We start from the raw sequence: 23,344 nt of genomic DNA, 5'->3' as shown, positions 1-23,344 counted from the left end.
TACAGTACCTGCTCTTCCATAATCTTATCACTCCAAAGTAAGTATAGGAATGCCATCAAGTCTGCATTGGATGTTGAAGATACTTTGTAAGGTAAAGAAAAGAAAGCCATCATTCATTATGTGAAATTAAAAATGGTGAAACATTCTTGGCTACAGGTTGAGTTATATTAAGAAAATTGAGGTTATACCCATTAACAACTTTCCTCTGTAGATGAGGTTGTCTTGGAAAAGATTATAAGCCAGTATAACTGATCCAAATAAGAATACACTACTCCAAGATTCATATATTTCTTACTATACTTAATCAATGTTTCCCGCATCAGTGAGGTAGTGCCAGGAAACAGAAGAAGAATGGACTATCCACTCATATACATGTATATAAACATAAACACCCATACACGCACATTATCATTATCGTTATTATACTTTGTCGCCGTCTCCCGTGTTAGAGAGGTAGCCCAAGGAAACAGATGAAAGAATGGCCCAACCCACCCACATACACATGTATATACATACATATCCACTCACGCACATATACATACCTATGTTGTGCAGAGGAGGGTGGATGTGCTGGAAATGAGATGTTTGAGGACATTATGTGGTGTGAGGTGGTTTGATCAAGTAAGTAATAATAGAGTAAGAGAAATGTGTGGTAATAAAAAGAGTGTGGTTGAGAGAGCAGAAGAGGGTGTTTTGAAATGGTTTGGTCGCATGGAGAGAATGAGTGAGGAAAGATTGACCATTGTGTCAGAGGTGGAAGGAACGAGAAGTGGGAGACCAAATTGGTGGTGGAAAGATGGAGTGAAAAAGATTTTGAGTGATTGGGGCCTGAACATGCAGGAGGGTGAAAGGCATGCAAGGAATAGAGTGAACTGGAATGATGTGGTATACCGGGGTTGACATGCTGTCAATGGATTGAACCAGGGTGTGTGAAGCGTCTGGGGTTAACCATGGACAGTTCTGTGGGGCCTGGATGTGGGAAGGGAGCTGTGGTTTCAGTGCATTATACATGACAGCTAGAGACTGAGTGTGAACGAATGTGGCCTTTGTTGTCTTTTCCTAGTGCTACCTCGCGCACATGCGGGGGGGAGGGGGTTGTTATTTCAGGTGTGGCAGGGTGGCGATGGGAATGAATAAAGGCAGACAGTATGAATTACATGTGTATATGTGTAGCTGTCATGTATAATGCACCAAAACCACAGCTCCCTTTCCACATCCAGGCCCCACAAAACTTTCCATGGTTTACTCCAGACACTTCACATGCCCTGGTTCAATCCATTGACAACACATCGAACCCGGTATACCACATCGTTCCAATTCACTCTATTCCTTGCATGCCTTTCACCCTCCCGCATGTTCAGGCCCCAATTGCTCAAAATCTTTTTCTCTCTATCCTTCCACCTCCAATTTGGTCTCCCACTTCTCCTCATACCCTCCACCTCTGACACATATATCCTCTTTGTCACTCTTTCCTCACTCATTCTCTCCATGTAACCAAAACATTTCAAAACACTCTCTTCTGCTCTCTCTACCACATTCTTTTTATTACCACACATCTCTCTTACACTTTCATTACTTACTCGATCAAACCACCTCACACCACACATTGCCCTCAAACATATCATTTCCAACACATCCACCCTCCTTTGCACAACCCTATCTATAGCCCATGCTTCACATCCATATAACATTGTTGGAATCACTATTCCTTCAAACATAGCCATTTTTGCTTTCGGAAATAATGTTCTCGCCTTCCACACATTTTTCAATGCCATCAGAACTTTTGCCCCCTGCCCCACCCTGTGACTCACTTCTGCTTCCATGGTTCCATCCGCTGCCAAATCCACTCCCAGATATCTAAAATACTTCACTTCCTCCAGTTTTTCTCCATTCAAACTTACCTCCCGAATGACTCGTCCCTCAACCCTACTGAACCTAATAACCTTGCTCTTATTCACATTTACTCTCAGCTTTCTTCTTTCACACACCTTACCAAACTCAGTCACCAACTCATGCAGTTTCTCACCCAAATCAGCCACCAGCGCTGTATCATCAGTGAAAAACAGTGGACTCACTTCCCAAGCCCTGTCATCCACAACAGACTGCATACTTGCCCCTCTCTCCAAAACTCTTGCATTCAGCTCCCTAATAACACCATCCATAAACAAATCAAACAAACATGGAGACATCACGCATCCCTGCCGCAAACCGACTCACTGAGAACCAATCACTTTCCTCTCTTCCTACTTGTACACATGCCTTACATCCTCGATAAAATTTTTACTGCTTCTAACAACTTGCCTCCCACACATGCTACATACAAATTTATTTGTGTTTCTAAGTATTTCTCTCATACATTCTTCAAAGGAAACACCTGATCCACACATCCTCTACCACTTCTGAAACCACACTGCTCTTCCCCAATCTGATGCTCTGTACATGCCTTTACCCTCTCAATCAATAACCTCCCATATAATTTCCCAGGAATACTCTACAAACTTATACCTCTGTAATTTGAACACTCACCTTTATCCCCTTTGCCTTTGTACAATGGCACTATGCATGCACGCACATATACATACATATACTTTTCAACATATACATACACATACACAGACATATACATACATACACATGTACATATTCATACTTGCTTGCCCTCATCCATTCCTGTCGTTACCCTGCCACACAGGAAATAACATCGCTACCCCCCACTTTAGCGAGGTAGTGCCAGGATAACAGACAAAAAGGGCCACACTCATTCACACTCAGTCTCTAGCTGTCACATGTAATGCACCGAAACCATAGCTCCCTATCCACATCTAGGCCCCACAGATCTTTCCATGGTTTACCTCAGATGCTTCACATGTCCTGATTCAGTCCATTGACAGCACGCTGACCCTAGAATGCCACATCGTTCCAATTCACTCTATTCCTTGCACGCCTTTCACCCTCCTGTATGTTCAGGCCCCAATTGCTCAAAATCTTTTTCACTCCGTCCTTCCATCTCCAATTTGGTCTCCGGCTTCTCCTTGTTCCTTTCACCTCTGACATATATCATCTTTGTCAATCTTTCCTCACTCATTCCCCCTGTATGTCTAAACTATTTCAGCACACCCTCTTCTGCTCTCTTAGCCACACTCTTTTTATTTCCACACAATCTCTCTCACCCTTTCATTACAGACGAAATCAAACCACCTCACACCACATACTGTCCTCAAACATTTCATTTTCAACACATCCACCCTCCTCCTTACAACACTATCTATAGCCCATGCCTCACAAACATATAACATTATTGGAACCACTATTCCTTCAAACATACCCATTTTTGCTCTCTGAGATAACCTTCTCACCTTCCACACATTTTTCATTGCTCCCAGAACCTTTGCCCCCTCCCCCACCCTGTGACTCATTTCCGCTTCTATGGTTCCATCCGTTGCTAAGTCCACTCCCAGATATCTAAAACTCTTCACTTCCTCCAGTTTTTCTCCATTCAAACTTACATCCCAATCAACTTGTCTCTCAACCCTACTGAACCTAATAACCTTGCTCTTATTCACATTTACTCTCAACTTTCTCCTTTCACACAGTTTTCCAAACTCAGTCACCATCCTCTGCAGTTTCTCACTCGAATCAGCCACTGGGATCTATGGCAGCTAAATGAGCTTGATGCTTTTTGTGGGAGGGGGAGATGCTTGTTGGTGTTTCACTCAGAAAATCATGGGGCTATGAAGGGCTATATTAATTCTGTATTACCCATGATGTGGCTCTGTAAATTCTGTATTACCCATGATTTGGCAACAATTGTTGAGTCAGATAATTGTAGGGCGACTCAGACCAGTTTAGACAACCCTAGTGCCCCTCCCATTCAATCTCAATGACTCTTACTCCACCCATCACCTTAAACTCTCATCACCACATTTTTTGGTAAGTTTTTATTACACCATTTAAACAAAGATATCAGAGCATGTACGCTGCTCTTCTATGAAATTTTTTATCAGGGATGTAATCCCTCTTTGTAAAATAGGATTCAACTGCTTGATTTAAGACAAATCGACTCAGGACTGGTTTCCAGGAATACACTCATGATGCACATTAAGGGATAGTTGTTGAGTCACTAATGTAGATGAGACACTTGTAAAGACTTTTAGAAAGAAATTAAGTTTTGGATACATTAAACTGCACTATATTATGTATGCTCCAGTGAGTAGACTGGTGGTTGTAATGATGTGAGACAACAATTGAGCAAGAAAACATGAAAGATTTGAAAGAAGCAGAGGAAAGCAAAGATGAGTCATCACCATATGAGTAAACTGAGTTATCTATTCTATCTATCTAGGTCTCTGATGCCCATTCCTTCTGGAAACTCCCATCAAGGGAAGGCCACAGCAAAAGAGTCTCCACATATCCCTGTCCTTACATTCCTCCCTCGTAAACACCATTCCATACATTCTTCCACCATTTCTCTCCGTTCAGTACTCTTCCACTCTACTTCCCCATGTCATAGGTGGTCTTCCTCTCACACAAACCCATTTAATCATACATCCTCTTTATATATTCCCTGTCTCCCACTCTTTCCACATGCCCAAACCACCTTAAAGTATCTAATTTCACCCAATCTAACACCACAACTCATTCCCTTTCTATCTCCTTGCCATATCACAACTCTTATACACCCCCTTATTTCTTTCTTCATTCCATCTAGTCATACCACATGCTCCTATCAAATAAATAATTTCCACAGCCTTGATTTTTCACTTCTGTGACTCATTCCACGTCTATGTTTCAGATGCATAGGTCAGGGTCAAGAGAATTTTGCTGTCCCTTAATCCCTTCTTTACTTCCATACTTACACCTCTATCCTTCATTATTCTACTAAGGGACCCAATAACTCTTCTACCCAGTAATGTTCTCTCCCTTAGCTCTCCCTCCACATAACCAAACATACCAAAGTTAGCTCCTAAATACTAAAATTCTCTAACCTCTTCCAGTTTTTCTCCCCCACATCTATAACAGTTTTGTACACTTTCTTCTTCCTCTCTATAGGGTTTTACAAAATCTTCACTTTCACTCTGTTTCCTCTCAAAAACCATTACTTTAATTCTACTCACAATTACCTTCAATTTCCAACTTTTACATACATCATATAATAAACATACAACCTTCTGAAACTACTCTTCTCTCTCACCAAACAACAACGTACCATCTGCAAACTGGCTTGTCACTAGCCATCCTATCTATTCACCACACTCCATCTGCACCCCCTTTCCCTGATTCTGCTTTCATCTCTCATCAGTCCATCCATATATAAGGTAAAAAGCCACATAAGATCACAAAGGCCTGCTTCACACCCCCATGTACGGGTTGAGTATCCCTTATCCAAAATGCCTGGGACCAGAGTGTTCTGGATTTTGATCTTTTCATTTTGGAATTTTTGGTTATCCATGAGATATCATATGGATGGGACTCCAAGTCTAAATACAAAATACATTTATATTTCATATAAACTGTATACACATAGCCAGAAGGTAATTTATACAATATTTTTAATAATTTTGCACATGAAACAAAGTTTTGTAACATTGAACCTTAGTCGCAGCTCAAAAAGTTTTGGATTTTGGAGCATTTTGGGATTTCAGATTTTCATATTAGGGATGCTCAACCAGTATATCAAAACCACATAACTCTCCCTCCATTTTTACACATGCAGTTGCAAGTATAGAAGGCTTTCATGCCAAGCATCCCATAAAGTCTTCCACTCGACTGTCATACACTTTCTCCAGAGCCATAAAAGCTGCATGCAGTTTCTTATCTTTCACTAGGTACTTTTCTACAATCATTTTCACAACAAAAATCTGATCCACACATCCCTTACTTTTCCTAAAACCCCCTTGCTCATCACTTATTCAATATTCAATCATTTCCATCACTATCAATCAAAACTCTTGCATACCCTTTTCCTGATTTAGTTAAAAGACTTATTCCCCTATAATTGCTACATACATCCTTAGTATCTTTTCCTCTGAATAATGGAACTATAACATCTCTCACCTAATCCTCAAGCACAACCTTCTTGTTCCATGCATATCGAAAGCATCTACTCTATCACACTTTTTCCTAAATAATTCAACATTTCTACTGTAATCCCATCCACTGCAAGTGCCTTTCCTACCTTGAACCTCATTATTGCCCCTTTTTACCCCCTTTCTTTCTATAGGCCCCTGCACTTGTATCCTTTTCCTTCCATTGTCCATACCCATGCATGTAACAACTGCTGCCTCACCCTCCCCCACATTCATCAGTCCTTCAAAATGTGCTTTCCATCTTCCTTTCACTTCTTCCTTTTAATTCAGCAACTCCTCTTTCTTACTTCTCACATTAACATCTCCATTCTTATATCCAGGTCTTTCCTTTTTCACCTCTCTCCAGTGCAATTTCTAATTTTCCCCAAACTTTTGTCTAGTGCTTCTTTGAAAATCTTCATCTACTTTTTCTTTGCTTTCCTTTATCAGCTTTTTAACATTCTGGTTATACATCTTATATTCTTTCCTCCTCATTTGCTGAAGTTCTACTTGTACATTCCTTTCAAGCAATCTACCATATGCTTTTTTCCTTCTCTTCCACAGCATTTCTTATCTCACCTATCCGCCAGGCATTTCCCCTTTTCATTCATATATTTCGTAACTTTGTAGCCAATTACTAATTCTACAACCTTTCACAATCTTTCTTACAACCTTTAACATTCTCTCTCTAAACATTATAAACACCTCATTCACACATGACTGCATCACTATATTTACTTAACTTTCATCTAAGCTTTCTGGCACCCTCCTCATTGCATTCTTTCTGATTCATCTTGCTTGCCAACACTTTTAGCTCTACAGGGTTATTTGTTGAAAAAAGACTATCCCTAATATAAAGAATGAAGAAGGTAGAATGCATGGTAAAATGCTGAGGAACACCACGAACAAGTAAGAAATTGGGCTGACCAGATGGAAAGCTGATTAGGAGATAACAAAGATAAAGAGGAAAATTGCAATGAGGATCTTGGAGCTCAGACCCCAATACTGCATCTTATAAAAATCTTTGAAAATATCATGGAGAATTATATGGAATTCCCCTAACTTTTAAAGAGAAGACTAAAAAGCAAGCATGAGTACAAGTTCTGAGGCAAGCTCTTCAAAACACAAGGAGGAATATTATTTAGTCAATACACCTCACTTGTGTTCAAAAAAAGAGGTAAGTTTTAGGATATACAAAGACGACAATAGGATGGGCAACAGAATTATAAAGAAATGTATCACAGGAGTGAGGAAATGTTGGAAACTTCCATAGCAGTTACTGCTGAAATGAAGATTCAAAAGGAAAAGCCATTTCTCTATAGTAAGTAAAGCTCTGAGAACATCTGAGAGACCACTTGTGTCATAACTTTGCAAATTATGACATATTGAGAAAGGCAGATCTCATACAGTCCTCCTAAATATCTCCACATATACTGACCAGTTTATGGATGTTATCAAGTTGAAGCGTCTGGTAGCAATGCATAGGAAATCACTACAATCATTAACAGATGTACATTTCACCTTGAAGCTGAGGCAGGTGATTCAAGTATTATCTAATACATTCTAGCTGCAGTGAACATGAAATACCATAACATGTATGTAGTGACTGCAGGAATTGGTTAATAACATCAATAGTTGCTGTAAGTTATTGTGATGCATATGTAATGCTGACAGTGAATGGGTTAATCATACTAATTAATTATAAGTGTATAAGTCTGTTCATAAATGGCATTAAGATAGGTATATATTTCAACTTCTTTGCAGGGCAGTAGCTACTTCCTCACCAAGAGTATCTGATGGGTGCAATGAGATCAGAGTGTTTTCTCCATGATCCTTTCTTATAAAATTTCCATGCAGATATGTGGTTGTGCCTGAGTCAGAAAACACTGAAACATATGTGAATGATATAGATAAATTTTTTGCAAGATGTGAAAGAAATTATCTTAGTGAAGAAAGCAGTAATGTTATGACAGTCATTCGAGAGAGAAATGATGAAAGAATCGTGATATCACCTGAACATGTATTGATGTCCCTAAAATGTGTTAGGCTTGGAAAGGCCATGGGACCAGACAGTGTGCCAGCCAAGGTACTAATGCTGGGCGAACAACTGGCACCCATACTTCAGCAACTATTTCAGGACTCACTAGATCAAGAGAAAATGCCTCACATATGGAAACTGTCAGAAATAATGCCAATTGCCAAAATCTCATTTCCTAAATTGTTCAATGATCTCAGACCCATTGTATTAATGTCAAATATTACCAAATGTCTTGAAGACATGAGAAACTATTTGTGTAATAACATAGAAACTTTCAGGGATCCACTGCAGTTTGCATATTGTAAAAATGGGAGAGTGCAAGACGTGAGTTTGACTTTTATGAATAAGATTAGCAAACATTTAGACGGACATAACTCACAAGCAAGAATCTCACACACTGATTTTAGCTCTGCCTTTGATACAATTCAGCCACATATTTTGTTAAATAAATCATTAGAGATGGATGTAACAGTAACTTACTGAAATAGATTAGCTCTTTAAAACAAAAGTCATAGTATACCAAGCTAGATAACACTAAGTCCAACATAATTTTTACTAATACAGGTGCACCCCAGGGATGCGTTATGTTCCCCAATTCATTCAGTTTTATATACTGATGACAGTAGAAGTATCTTGGCAACTGCACTATTCTAAAACATGCTGATGATACAGTAATCATAGGAAAAAATCTTAAATAATTGTAATTATTATATTGCACAGGTTTGTTGCTTTGTTGAGTGGTGTAAAACAAAATATCTGCACTTGAATGTAAAGAAAACTAAAAAAATGATAAAAGATATTAGGACAAAAAACTACATGAACCAGACTTAAATACAAATGAAGATGAAAATGTAGAAAGAGTCAGTATAAGTATCTAGGCTTTATCACAGATGGCAAGTCAAAAGGTGGTGCAAATACTGACATGGTGTATAAGAAATGTAATCAAAGATTGCACTTGTTACATATCTTAAATAGTCTACATATAGACAATGCAATAATTATTCTTTTTAGCAGTCAACTATAGAATCAATTCAGTTTTTGAATTATTGCCTGGTATGGAAAACTAAACAATAAAGATACAAATAAACTTGAGAAAATTATTCAGAAAGCTAGTAAATTGGGTGCAACCACTAAAACATTAGATATGTTGTATAGGAATGTGCAATGAAGCAGGTGGAGAAGAACATGCAAGATGCAACCCATCATCTACACCAATACTATGAATTTTTAAGGTCAGGTGGAAGCCTGTCTCCGCCTATACAGTGCATCGATAGATTCAGGAAATCATTTGTACCAAAAGACACTACTGTTTAACCATCTAAAGATGCTTCTGAGTGCAACAGATGATTCCTTATGTGATATTTAATGTGGTACTTTTATGATACTTTATAATTTCATTTTATAATTCTTATACTCTTCAACTTTGAACTGAGCTTCTAGCCATAATTTCATTTTGTATTATGTATGCAACTTGATAATAAAGACATCTTATGCTATCTATTCTACATGGTATTCCTTTACAGACACTGTATTTTCTGCTAGATGATATGCTGGGATGGAATAGGGGGCATACACAAATACACACCATGTACCTAATTCCTGACCCACAACTTCTTTTCATGGCAATGTTTAGTGCTACTAAGGTCATACAAAATTACAGTCTGTTAAAAGTTGAAAACAACTGGCCATCTGTTTATCATTTCTAGGGTAAAGGTATTAAAATATTTCAGTTTGTTGGCTGACCATTACAAATTCTGAATCTTTCCCGTGCACTTGTTTCTAATGCAATGTAAGGTTGCATCATTCCACGTCAAAGCTCATGCTATGTCATTCAAACCTATTCAGAATAGGGTGCACTTTAAAATGTTAAAGAGTAGGTACGGAGTCATAATTCATCAAAATAGAGTGGTTTAAAAATCTTTATATATCTAATGAATTTTCTTTAATATGATAAAAATTTCATTTCACAGAAATCTAGATTTCTTTTCATGCCTATTCAGATCCCATCCTTTCCCCCTCCTCCTAATTATGCACCCAATTCCTGAAACACATTTCCATCACCAATGACATGTCTTCCACTTTACAATGCTAATCCATCTTCATCCACATCTATTAAGAATTTAGGATTCCACTACTGACTTCCAGTGGATAACCTCGTACACACCATCATGTCCCTTATCTTAATTTCCTAAATAATCATTATTGCTACGCCTCATTTTTGGAGCAAAATGGTATTTCAAGCCACAACCAATGAAGTGCACTCTCAAATATTCACATGGCTCTCTCTGAAGATAAGAAATGGAAACCAAAAAGAGGGAACCTTATCAGTGATAGTATCATTGGTGTGGCAAAGGAAAACTGGGGTACAATGTTGCAAATTGTTTGGAAATTCCAGTCACCTTTGGAAGTATTGCTTTGTGGTAACAAAGCAATACTTCCTAAGGTGAATGGAATTCAGGGCTATGTATGTTTTACTGTAATTTCTATGTAAGGAAAAATAAATAAATCAGGAAGAGATGAAATTTCAAAATATTTGCTACTTTCCATCCATAACTTTAAAGATTTCAGTTAATCAACTTTTGATGAAATAAATACAAAACTTGCCCCTGGGTGCCTTTCTCTGAAGGGTTCCCAAGTTTATGACTTTTTACTCAATATAATACCCATAACAGTGTTGTACACTAATGAAAAAAAAAGCTATCCCCAAGGATTGGGAAAAGAATACTAAACATATCTCCTGCATGTCACCGAAGACAACTAAGTGGGTAGGAGCAGGATTGGCTGGAGATCCTCCTAACCTGTATTTTCACTTCCTAAAACAAGAATCAGCAGGAACTAACTAAATTAGGATTTTCCTAAAAGGTTCAGTTATCTGTTCCTGATACTACCTTACTCAAGCAGGAAAAGCAAGGTGATACTACTTCACTCAAGCAGAAAAAGCATGAAGGCATAAAAAATGAAGATACTATACAAGAGAGAATATGAATAGAGTACAAAATATCTAGGTAAAATATGAAAAGGGAGGGAATTGACAGAATGTATACAATACTTTTGTTTTAAATTCACAACTGTTTCATTAACATACTATATTCATTGTATAAGCTAGCTATCTACTACTAGCTAAACCTAATTTTCTCCAATAATGAAATATTGTAGAGTACTGAATAAGAGAATTAAGACCATACCTTGTTTTTCTGGTTCAGCAACATTGTCAGAGTTCTGACCGATATTGATGGAAGGTGCTGAATTTTTGCTTATATCTTCCATCACAGCTTTGTCTTCAGAATAACCACATTTCAAGGACACCTTTCCCTGAGAAGCTGTTCTCTCTTGATCCTTAAGAACATTTACAGAAAATACTGTTTCTTCACCAATCTCATGGTACACACTTTCTTCACTACCCGAATGCTGTTTCTCATCAATACAGGACTGCTTAACCAAATTATTCGGAGACTTCTTAACTTCCTTCGATGGTAAAATTTCCTGCGTAGTTGGTAAAAGTCTTTCTGGATGACTAGAGGCATTCTTTATTTCATTTTGCTTCTTCTTCTGGCCTTGCACACATTCCTCTTCTGATGCTATGCTAGGATGCACTTCTTTGATTTTTTCACTGTATTTGCATTCTGTTCCATCTTCACCCACCTGAAGTCCTTCCCTTCCTTCCCTATCATCAAAAAAATCAAATGTTTTCTGTGAAGGAAAAGCTTTTCTTTTCCAAACATAAACAGTCTGAGGACCAACTATATTATCCCAAACAGACAAGACAAAGCAGAATACAATATTATTTTCAAATGGAAGGCAGGAAATATAAGGAAATACTTGACGGAGAGAAGGCTTAGAGGGTCTCCTTCCACTAGTTGGAGGAGACCCTCTAGATCCACATCCAAGAGGAGGGTGACTACACAACTCCTCACCAGATGCTACTTCTTCATTACTACTTTGGGATATGCTATCCAAGTTTTCCCTTGATACACGCATTTGGTTCAGTTTACTGGCAATGTTAGCACTCATATTAATACTACATGTAGCCTCTGCCTGTGATGAAAATGATTCCTTTCTTTCAAATGTTTTTGGCTTCTCTGGTGTTGAGGAATTGCTACAAGACTTATACTCTGTTCCTGAGGTTGGTGTGGATGATCTTGATTCAGGTGTAAGAAGCTTACTGTGGTCATCTATAGTCAGTTTAAACTGCCTGTCAGAAGCACCATTATAATCTTCTGATTTGAAACTATCCATATCTTCCATGTTAGAAGCTGGCTGCAGCATTTCTAATACCTCAGCCTCATTACATGAACCTGAGGCCCCAAGGCCATCATTCATATTCTCCATTATGAGGATAATACATTCATGAATTCCACAATCTCAAAAACCAAAAGCTTAATTTGCTCAATCTTGTGCCTACTACTACTTTGAAAAGTCTTTAATCAGTTTCATTAAAAGTCTGTTTTATCTCTTTTTGGGCAAGTAAAATGCACTTCCCTTAATTCTCTTCCATTAACACTAGCATTTTCTATATCCAACGATTTCTTAATTCAGAGACAAATCCACCACCAGTTCCTTTGATCTCCACATCATTAAGGAAGCTACAGAAAGCAGTAATTTCCCACACTAAAGCCCAGTGAGCCAAGAGATCCAGAGCAGTGATGAGCCAGGCATCTGGTGGTAAAAGATGTGGAGCCGACACATAGACAATCCATACATGACCTGCCACCACCGCCAGTGCTACCAGCACACCTGCCATAGACACCACCATGCTAGGTCTGGCTATGTCAGCTGTTGCAGCCAACTTGACTAGCAAGGCTCTTACTAAAATAGTCATTTACTTAAAATCAACCCATACTGTGAAAAAATAATTGTTTCTGGGCCAATACTACTATGAACAGCTTCCAAATTATCTATATATAGTTAGTATTAATCTTGCATTATCTTATAACAATAAAAACAGTCTACTTTCATGTTCTATTTGTGTAAAATCTTTATCAATGTAGTTCAATTTCACCACAATTTTTGCATTACATAACTTACTTCACGTTAACCAGCTTCCAACAATGCCTCTAGCAGGATGAGGAAGCACCATGTGGTAGAGATGAGCAGCAGAAATGATGAAAAGAAGCATGAAAGAGTACTGCAAGGTCATAAGAACAGTGATAGTGAGGAGGTCATCTGGCAAAGATGTGGTGACCTCTACTGAGAGCACCCACCACAGTATGCACACCACCATCCATGCATACCATCCCAGGCCCACCATATCATCATCCTACTCTTACTGGTGATTCAAATATGCTCTCTTTTGATTTTGCTAGAGACGAAAGGAAGGATCCTTTAACCTCATTAATGCCTTCAAAAGCTGTAATTTCTACAAAAAGCTTTAAATCTTTTTGACTTGGATAATACAGTATCAGTTCTTTTGCCAATCAAGATAAAGTTTTATCAAACTTATAAAACCATCTGGATAAAACAGCAGTATCTTCTAAAGTAATCAGCAGTATTTGCTCCACTTATAAATATTCTGTGGTGAATCTCCATACAATCTTGTGAACAGGATACAGTATCTTCTATGAGTTTCTCTCCTTCTCTAACTTGTGAATGACTGTATTGTGGGCCTCATTTCCAAGTTTCTGAAATAAAACAGATTAGGTTAGTGCTTAAATTCTTACCTCAGATACTAATACTTTATAAAGGCATTAGATCCTTCAATAGGCAGCTCACAACAAGCAAATTAATTTTATACAGCTACAGGAGGTGAGTCAGGTGCATACATCTCAAGTCATTCAAACACATCCTCAACATTAAGCCAGTGTGCTAAATTGATTGTTTTTTTTTAAGGTAAAGTCTCCAGTCACAAACAAAAGTCCACAAGGCTAGGCGTTAATTGAAATATAGAGAAATATCTTTATTTTTTTTGTATCTATCATACTTGATTGCAGTTTCCCGTGTCAGCAAGGTAACGCTAGGAAATATACGAAGAATGGCCCAGCCACTCATATACACATATATTTACATAAATGCCCATACATGCACATATACATACATATACATTTTCTTTTTCTTTTTTTTCATATATATTTGCCTTATCCCATGTTAGCAAGGTAGAGTTAAGAACAGAGGAGTGAGCCTTAGAGGGTATATCCTCACTCGGCCCACCTCCCCATTCCTTCTTTTGGAAAATTATAAACGGGAGGGTAGGATTTCCAGCCCTTCCGCTCCCTTCCCTTTTAGTCGCCTTCTACAACACGCAGGGAATACGTGGGAAGTATTCTTTCTCCCCTATCCCTGGGGATAGGGGAGATGTATGTTGATATACATATCAATATATATACATATACATATACAGAGGTATAAGTTTGTTGAGTATTCCTGGTAAATTATATGGGAGGGTATTGATTGAGAGGGTGAAGGCATGTACAGAGCATCAGATTGGGGAAGAGCAGTGTGGTTTCAGAAGTGGTAGAGGATGTGTGGATCAGGTGTTAGCTTTGAAGAATGTATGTGAGAAATACTTAGAAAAGCAAATGGATTTGTATGTAGCATTTATGGATCTGGAGAAGGCATATGATAGAGTCGATAGAGATGCTCTGTGGAAGGTATTAAGAATATATGGTGTGGGAGGCAAGTTGTTAGAAGCAGTGAAAAGTTTTTATCGAGGATGTAAGGCATGTGTACGTGTAGGAAGAGAGGAAAGTGACTGGTTCTCAGTGAATGTAGGTTTGCGGCAGGGGTGTGTGATGACTCCATGGTTGTTTAATTTGTTTATGGATGGGGTTGTTAGGGAGGTGAATGCAAGAGTTTTGGAAAGAGGGGCAAGTATGAAGTCTGTTGGGGATGAGAGAGCTTGGGAAGTGAGTCAGTTGTTGTTCGCTGATGATACAGCGCTGGTGGCTGATTCATGTGAGAAACTGCAGAAGCTGGTGACTGAGTTTGGTAAAGTGTGTGAAAGAAGAAAGTTAAGAGTAAATGTGAATAAGAGCAAGGTTATTAGGTACAGTAGGGTTGAGAGTCAAGTCAATTGGGAGGTAAGTTTGAATGGAGAAAAACTGGAGGAAGTAAAGTGTTTTAGATATCTGGGAGTGGATCTGGCAGCGGATGGAACCATGGAAGCAGAAGTGGATCATAGGGTGGGGGAAGGGGCGAAAATTCTGGGAGCCTTGAAGAATGTGTGGAAGTCGAGAACATTATCTCGGAAAGCAAAAATGGGTATGTTTGAAGGAATAGTGGTTCCAACAATGTTGTATGGTTGCGAGGCGTGGGCTATGGATAGAGTTGTGTGCAGGAGGATGGATGTGCTGGAAATGAGATGTTTGAGGACAATGTGTGGTGTGAGGTGGTTTGATCGAGTAAGTAACGTAAAGGTAAGAGAGATGTGTGGAAATAAAAAGAGCGTGGTTGAGAGAGCAGAAGAGGGTGTTTTGAAATGGTTTGGGCACATGGAGAGAATGAGTGAGGAAAGATTGACCAAGAGGATATATGTGTCGGAGGTGGAGGGAACGAGGAGAAGTGGGAGACCAAATTGGAGGTGGAAAGATGGAGTGAAAAAGATTTTGTGTGATCAGGGCCTGAACATGCAGGAGGATGAAAGGAGGGCAAGGAATAGAGTGAATTGGATCGATGTGGTATACCGGGGTTGACGTGCTGTCAGTGGATTGAATCAGGGCATGTGAAGCGTCTGGGGTAAACCATGGAAAGCTGTGTAGATATGTATATTTGCGTGTGTGGACGTATGTATATACATGTGTATGGGGGTGGGTTGGGCCATTTCTTTCGTCTGTTTCCTTGCGCTACCTCGCAAACGCAGGAGACAGCAAAAAACATTTTTTTTTTTTTTTTTTTTTTATACTTTGTCACTGTCTCCCGCGTTTGCGAGGTAGCGCAAGGAAACAGACGAAAGAAATGGCCCAACCCCCCCCATACACATGTACATACACACGTCCACACACGCAAATATACATACCTACACAGCATTCCTTGGTTTACCCCGGACGCTTCACATGCCTTGATTCAATCCACTGACAGCACGTCAACCCCTGTATACCACATCGCTCCAATTCACTCTATTCCTTGCCCTCCTTTCACCCTCCTGCATGTTCAGGCCCCGATCACACAAAATCCTTTTCACTCCATCTTTCCACCTCCAATTTGGTCTCCCTCTTCTCCTCGTTCCCTCCACCTCCGACACATATATCCTCTTGGTCAATCTTTCCTCACTCATTCTCTCCATGTGCCCAAACCATTTCAAAACACCCTCTTCTGCTCTCTCAACCACGCTCTTTTTATTTCCACACATCTCTCTTACCCTCACGTTACTTACTCGATCAAACCACCTCACACCACACATTGTCCTCAAACATCTCATTTCCAGCACATCCATCCTCCTGCGCACAACTCTATCCATAGCCCACGCCTCGCAACCATACAACATTGTTGGAACTACTATTCCTTCAAACATACCCATTTTTGCTTTCCGGGATAATGTTCTCGACTTCCACACATTTTTCAAGGCTCCCAAAATTTTCGCCCCCTCCCCCACCCTATGATCCACTTCTGCTTCCATGGTTCCATCCGCTGACAGATCCACTCCCAGATATCTAAAACACTTCACTTCCTCCAGTTTTTCTCCATTCAAACTCACCTCCCAATTGACTTGACCCTCAACCCTACTGTACCTAATAACCTTGCTCTTATTCACATTTACTCTTAACTTTCTTCTTTCACACACTTTACCAAACTCCGTCACCAGCTTCTGCAGTTTCTCACATGAATCCGCCACCAGCGCTGTATCATCAGCGAACAACAACTGACTCACTTCCCAAGCTCTCTCATCCCCAACAGACTTCATACTTGCCCCTCTTTCCAAGACTCTTGCATTTACCTCCCTAACAACCCCATCCATAAACAAATTAAACAACCATGGAGACATCACACACCCCTGCCGCAAACCTACATTCACTGAGAACCAATCACTTTCCTCTCTTCCTACACGTACACATGCCTTACATCCTCGATAAAAACTTTTCACTGCTTCTAACAACTTGCCTCCCACACCATATATTCTTAATACCTTCCACAGAGCATCTCTATCAACTCTATCATATGCCTTCTCCAGATCCATAAATGCTACATACAAATCCATTTGCTTTTCTAAGTATTTCTCACATACATTCTTCAAAGCAAACACCTGATCCACACATCCTCTACCACTTCTGAAACCACACTGCTCTTCCCCAATCTGATGCTCTGTACATGCCTTCACCCTCTCAATCAATACCCTCCCATATAATTTACCAGGAATACTCAACAAACTTATACCTCTGTAATTTGAGCACTCACTCTTATCCCCTTTGCCTTTGTACAATGGCACTATGCACGCATTCCGCCAATCCTCAGGCACCTCACCATGAGTCATACATACATTAAATAACCTTACCAATCAGTCAACAATACAGTCACCCCCTTTTTTAATAAATTCCACTGCAATACCATCCAAACCTGCTGCCTTGCCGGCTTTCATCTTCCGCAAAGCTTTTACTACCTCTTCTCTGTTTACCAAATCATTTTCCCTAACCCTCTCACTTTGCACACCACCTCGACCCAAACACCCTATATCTGCCACTCTGTCATCAGACACATTCAACAAACCTTCAAAATACTCATTCCATCTCCTTCTCACATCACCACTACTTGTTATCACCTCCCCATTTACGCCCTTCACTGAAGTTCCCATTTGCTCCCTTGTCTTACGCACCCTATTTACCTCCTTCCAGAACATCTTTTTATTCTCCCTAAAATTTACTGATAGTCTCTCACCCCAACTCTCATTTGCCCTTTTTTTCACCTCTTGCACCTTTCTCTTGACCTCCTGTCTCTTTCTTTTATACTTCTCCCACTCAATTGCATTTTTTCCCTGCAAAAATCGTCCAAATGCCTCTCTCTTCTCTTTCACTAATACTCTTACTTCTTCATCCCATGATAGAGTCGATAGAGTCGATAGAGATGCTCTGTGGAAGGTATTAAGAATATATGGTGTGGGAGGCAAGTTGTTAGAAGCAGTGAAAAGTTTTTATCGAGGATGTAAGGCATGTGTACGTGTAGGAAGAGAGGAAAGTGACTGGTTCTCAGTGAATGTAGGTTTGCGGCAGGGGTGTGTGATGTCTCCATGGTTGTTTAATTTGTTTATGGATGGGGTTGTTAGGGAGGTGAATGCAAGAGTTTTGGAAAGAGGGGCAAGTATGAAGTCTGTTGGGGATGAGAGAGCTTGGGAAGTGAGTCAGTTGTTGTTCGCTGATGATACAGCGCTGGTGGCTGATTCATGCGAGAAACTGCAGAAGCTGGTGACTGAGTTTGGTAAAGTGTGTGAAAGAAGAAAGTTAAGAGTAAATGTGAATAAAAGCAAGGTTATTAGGTACAGTAGGGTTGAGAGTCAAGTCAATTGGGAGGTAAGTTTGAATGGAGAAAAACTGGAGGAAGTAAAGTGTTTTAGATATCTGGGAGTGGATCTGGCAGCGGATGGAACCATGGAAGCAGAAGTGGATCATAGGGTGGGGGAAGGGGCGAAAATTCTGGGAGCCTTGAAGAATGTGTGGAAGTCGAGAACATTATCTCGGAAAGCAAAAATGGGTATGTTTGAAGGAATAGTGGTTCCAACAATGTTGTATGGTTGCGAGGCGTGGGCTATGGATAGAGTTGTGTGCAGGAGGATGGATGTGCTGGAAATGAGATGTTTGAGGACAATGTGTGGTGTGTGGTGGTTTGATCGAGTAAGTAACGTAAAGGTAAGAGAGATGTGTGGAAATAAAAAGAGCGTGGTTGAGAGAGCAGAAGAGGGTGTTTTGAAATGGTTTGGGCACATGGAGAGAATGAGTGAGGAAAGATTGACCAAGAGGATATATGTGTCGGAGGTGGAGGGAATGAGGAGAAGTGGGAGACCAAATTGGAGGTGGAAAGATGGAGTGAAAAAGATTTTGTGTGATCAGGGCCTGAACATGCAGGAGGATGAAAGGAGGGCAAGGAATAGAGTGAATTGGATCGATGTGGTATACCGGGGTTGACGTGCTGTCAGTGGATTGAATCAGGGCATGTGAAGCGTCTGGGGTAAACCATGGAAAGCTGTGTAGGTATGTATATTTGCGTGTGTGGACGTATGTATATACATGTGTATGGGGGTGGGTTGGGCCATTTCTTTCGTCTGTTTCCTTGCGCTACCTCGCAAACGCAGGAGACAGCAAAAAACATACACATACATATTCATCTATACAAATGAGCACATTCATACTTGCTTGCCTTCATCCATGCCCAGCACCACCCTATCCCACAGGAAACAGCATTTGCTGCCCCCCCACTTCAGAGAGGTAGCACCAGGAAAACAGACAAAAAAGGCCACATTCGTTCACACTCAGTCTCTAGCTGTCATGTGTAATGCACCAAAACCACAGCTCCCTATCCACATCCAAACCCCACACACCTTTCCATGGTTTACCTCAGACGTTTCACATGCCCTGGTTCAGTCCACTGACAGCATGTTGACCCTGGTATACCACATCGTTCCAATTCACTCTATTCCTTGCATGCCTCTCACCCTCCTGTATGCTCAAGCCCCAATCGCTCAAAAGCATTTTCACTCCATCCTTCCACCTCCAATTTGGTCTCCTGCTTCTCCCTGTTCCCTCCACCTCTGACACATATGTCCTCTTTGTCAATCTTTCCTCCCTCATTCTCTTCATATGCCCAAACCATTTCAACATGCCCTCTTCTGCTCTCTTAACCACACTCTTTATATTACCATACATCTCTCTTACCCTTTCATGATTTACTCGATCAAACTACCTCACACCATACATTATCCATAAACATTTCATTTCCAATGCATCCACCCTCCTCTGTACAACCCTATCTAAAGCCCATGCCTCACAACCATATAATATTGTTGGAACTACCATTCCTTCAAACATACCCATTTTTGCTCTCTGAGATAATGTTCTCTCCTTCCACACATTCTTCATCACTCCCAGAACCTTTGCCCCCCACCCCGCCCTGTAACTCACTTCCGTTTCCATAGTTCCATTTGCTGCCAAGTACATTCCAAGATGTCTAAAACACTTCACTTCCTCCAATTTTTCTCCATTCAAACTTACATCCCAATTAACTTGTCCCTTAACCTAATAACCTTGCTCTTCTTTACATTTACTCTCAACTTTCTCCTTTCACACACTTTTCCAAACTCAGTCACCAACTTCTGCAGTTTCTCACTTGAATCAGCCACCAGTGCTGTATCATCAGCAAAAAGCAACTGACTCACTTTCCAAGCCCTCTCATCCCACCAGTCTGCATACTTGCCCCTCTCTCCAAAACTCATGCATTTATCTCCCTAATCACCCAATCTATAAAAAATCAAACAACCATGCAGACATCACACACCCCCGCCACAGACCGACTTTCATTGGAAACTAGTCAGTCTCCTCTCTTCCTACTCATACACATGCCTTACATCCTTGGTAAAAACTTTACACTGCTTCCAGTAACTTACCTCCCACACCATATTCTTAAGACCTTCAACAAAGCATCTCTATCAGCCCTATCATATGACTACTCCAGATCCATAAACGCTACATACAAATCCATATGTTTTTCTAAGTATTTCTTACATACATTCTTTAAAGCAAACACCTGATCCACACATCTTCTACCACCTCTTGAAACCACACTGCTCTTCCCGAATCTGATGCTCTGTACATGCCTTCACCTTTTCAATTAATACCCTCCCATATAATTTCCCAGGAATACTCAGCAAACTTATAGCTCTGTAGCTTAAACACTCACCTTTATCCCCTTTGCCTTTGTACAATGGCAATATGCATGCAGTCTGCCAATCCTCAGGCACTTCACCATGATCCATACATAAAGTGAATATCCATACCAACCAATCAATGAGTCACCCCCTTTCTTAATAATTTCTACTGCAATACCATCCAAATCCACTGCCTTACCGGATTTTAGCTTCCACAAAGCTTTCACTACCTCCTCTTTCAACCAAACCAATTTCACTGACCCGAGAAAGGTCTGTGAAGCCTGACATGGATAGAGAGCTCTGGTTTTGGTGCTTTACATATGACAGCTAAAGATTTAGTGTGAACAAAGGTGGCCTTTTTTTTGTGTTTTCCTGGTACTACCTACCTAATGTATGGGGTGGTAATGCTGTTTCCTTGTGGCAATTTCTCATTCAAATAAGCCACCAGTGCTGCATCATCAGCAAACAACTCACTCACTAACAGGCTCTCTCATCCCTCATAGATTCCACACGTGTCCCTCTCTGCAAGAATCTTGCATTTAGCTCCCTCGCCACCCCATCCACAAACAAATTAAACAACCATGGTGACATCACACACCCCTGCCACAGACCAAACTTCACCTGGAAACATTCATTCTCTTCCTACTAGTACACAAGCCTGACATGGCTCTGGGAATGGCTGAAGGCAAGCAAGTATGAATATGTACATGTGTATACATGCAATTGAGCGAGTGTGTTACCAGCTTTGATGCACGATACAGGGTTATAGTGATGGGTGACTTGAATGCAAAGGTGAGTAATGTGGTAGTTGAGGGTATAATTGGAGTACACGGGGTGTTGTGTTGTAAATAGAAATGGTGAAGAGCTTGTGGATTTGTGTGCTGAAAAAAGACTGGTGATTGGGAATATCTGGTTTAAAGAGAGAGATATACAAAAGTATATGTATGTGAGTGGGAGAAATGGCCAGAAGGCATCTCTACTGGATTCTGTGTTAATTGATAAGCATGTAAAAGAGAGACTTTTGGATGTTAATGTGCTGAGGGGCAGCTGGAGAGATGTCTGATCACTATCTTGTGGAGGCGAAGGTGAAGATTTGTAGAGGTTTTCAGAAAAGAAGAGAATGTTGGGGAGAAGAGAGTGGTGACAGTAAGTGAGCTTGAAAAGGAGGCTTGTGTGAGGAAGTACCAGGAGAGAATGAGTGCAGAATGGCTAAAGGTGAGAGCAAATGATGTTAGGGAAGTGGGGCAGGAATGGGATGTATTGTGGGATTTAGTGATGGCTTGCGCAAAAGACGCCTATGGCATGAGAAAGATGGAGGGTGGGCAGACTAGAAAGGGTAGTGAATGGTGGGATGAAGAAGAAAGGTTGTTAGTGAAAGATGTGAGAAAGGCGTTTGGACGATTTTTGCAGGAAAGTAGTGCAAATGACTGGGAAAGGTATAAAAGAAAGTGGCAGGTGGTCAAGAGAAAGGTTGCAAGAGGTAGAAAAGAGGGCAAATGAGAGTTAGGGGTGAGATAGTATCATTAAATTTTGGGAAGAATAAAAAGAATAAAAAGTATAATACATAAATAGTGGTTCCAACAATGTTGTATGGTTGCGAGGCGTGGGCTGTGGATAGAGTTGTGCGCAGGAGGATGGATGTGCTGGAGATGAGATGTTTGAGGACAATGTGTGGTGTGAGGTGGTTTGATCGAGTGAGTAACGTAAGGGTAAGAGAGATGTGTGGAAATAAAAAGAGCGTGGTTGAGAGAGCAGAAGAGGGTGTTTTGAAGTGGTTTGGGCACATGGAGAGGATGAGTGAGGAAAGATTGACCAAGAGGATATATGTGTCGGAGGTGGAGGGAACAAGGAGAAGAGGGAGACCAAATTGGAGGTGGAAAGATGGAGTGAAGGAGATTTTGTGTGATCGGGGCCTGAACATGCAGGAGGGTGAAAGGAGGGCAAGGAATAGAGTGAATTGGAGCGATGTGGTATACCGGGGTTGACGTGCTGTCAGTGGATTGAAGCAAGGCATGTGAAGCGTCTGGGGTAAACCATGGAAAGCTGTGTAGGTATGTATATTTGCGTGTGTGGACGTATGTATATACATGTGTAAGGGGGGGGTTGGGCCATTTCTTTCGTCTGTTTCCTTGCGCTACCTCGCAAACGCGGGAGACAGCGACAAAGTATAATAAAAAAATAAATAAATTATTTTTTTCATTATACTTTGTTGCTGTCTCCCGCGTTACGAGGTAGCGCAAGGAAACAGACGAAAGAATGGCCCAACCCACCCACATACACATGTATATACATACCCGTCCACACACGCAAATATACATACCTATACATTTCAACGTATACTTTCTTTTTTCTTTCGTACTATTCGCCATTTCCCGCATTAGCGAGGTAGCGTTATCAACAGAGGACTGGGCCTTAGAGGGAATATCCTCACCTGGCCCCCTTCTCTGTTCCTTCTTTTGGAAA

At 40.4% G+C, this 23,344-nt stretch overlaps 1 protein-coding gene across 3 annotated transcripts in view; it reads right to left on the bottom strand.

Moving 5' to 3' along the window:
• The window catches only part of LOC139752842 (uncharacterized), a 134,266-nt gene that overhangs the window by 98,057 nt on the left and 12,865 nt on the right, over positions 1–23,344 (bottom strand). For all 3 annotated transcript variants that reach the window (XM_071668796.1, XM_071668795.1, XM_071668797.1), the window contains exon 2: positions 11,289–13,721. In XM_071668796.1, the coding sequence (XP_071524897.1) occupies positions 11,289–12,432 (1,144 nt within the window). In that variant the 5' untranslated portion in view covers positions 12,433–13,721. The remainder of the gene's footprint in view (positions 1–11,288; positions 13,722–23,344) is intronic.

This window comes from Panulirus ornatus, chromosome 13, assembly GCF_036320965.1.
Source record: "Panulirus ornatus isolate Po-2019 chromosome 13, ASM3632096v1, whole genome shotgun sequence".
Classification (NCBI taxonomy): domain Eukaryota; kingdom Metazoa; phylum Arthropoda; class Malacostraca; order Decapoda; family Palinuridae; genus Panulirus; species Panulirus ornatus.
The sequence above is the reverse complement of the archived record's forward strand: the minus strand, read 5'-3'. Positions and strand labels throughout refer to the sequence as shown.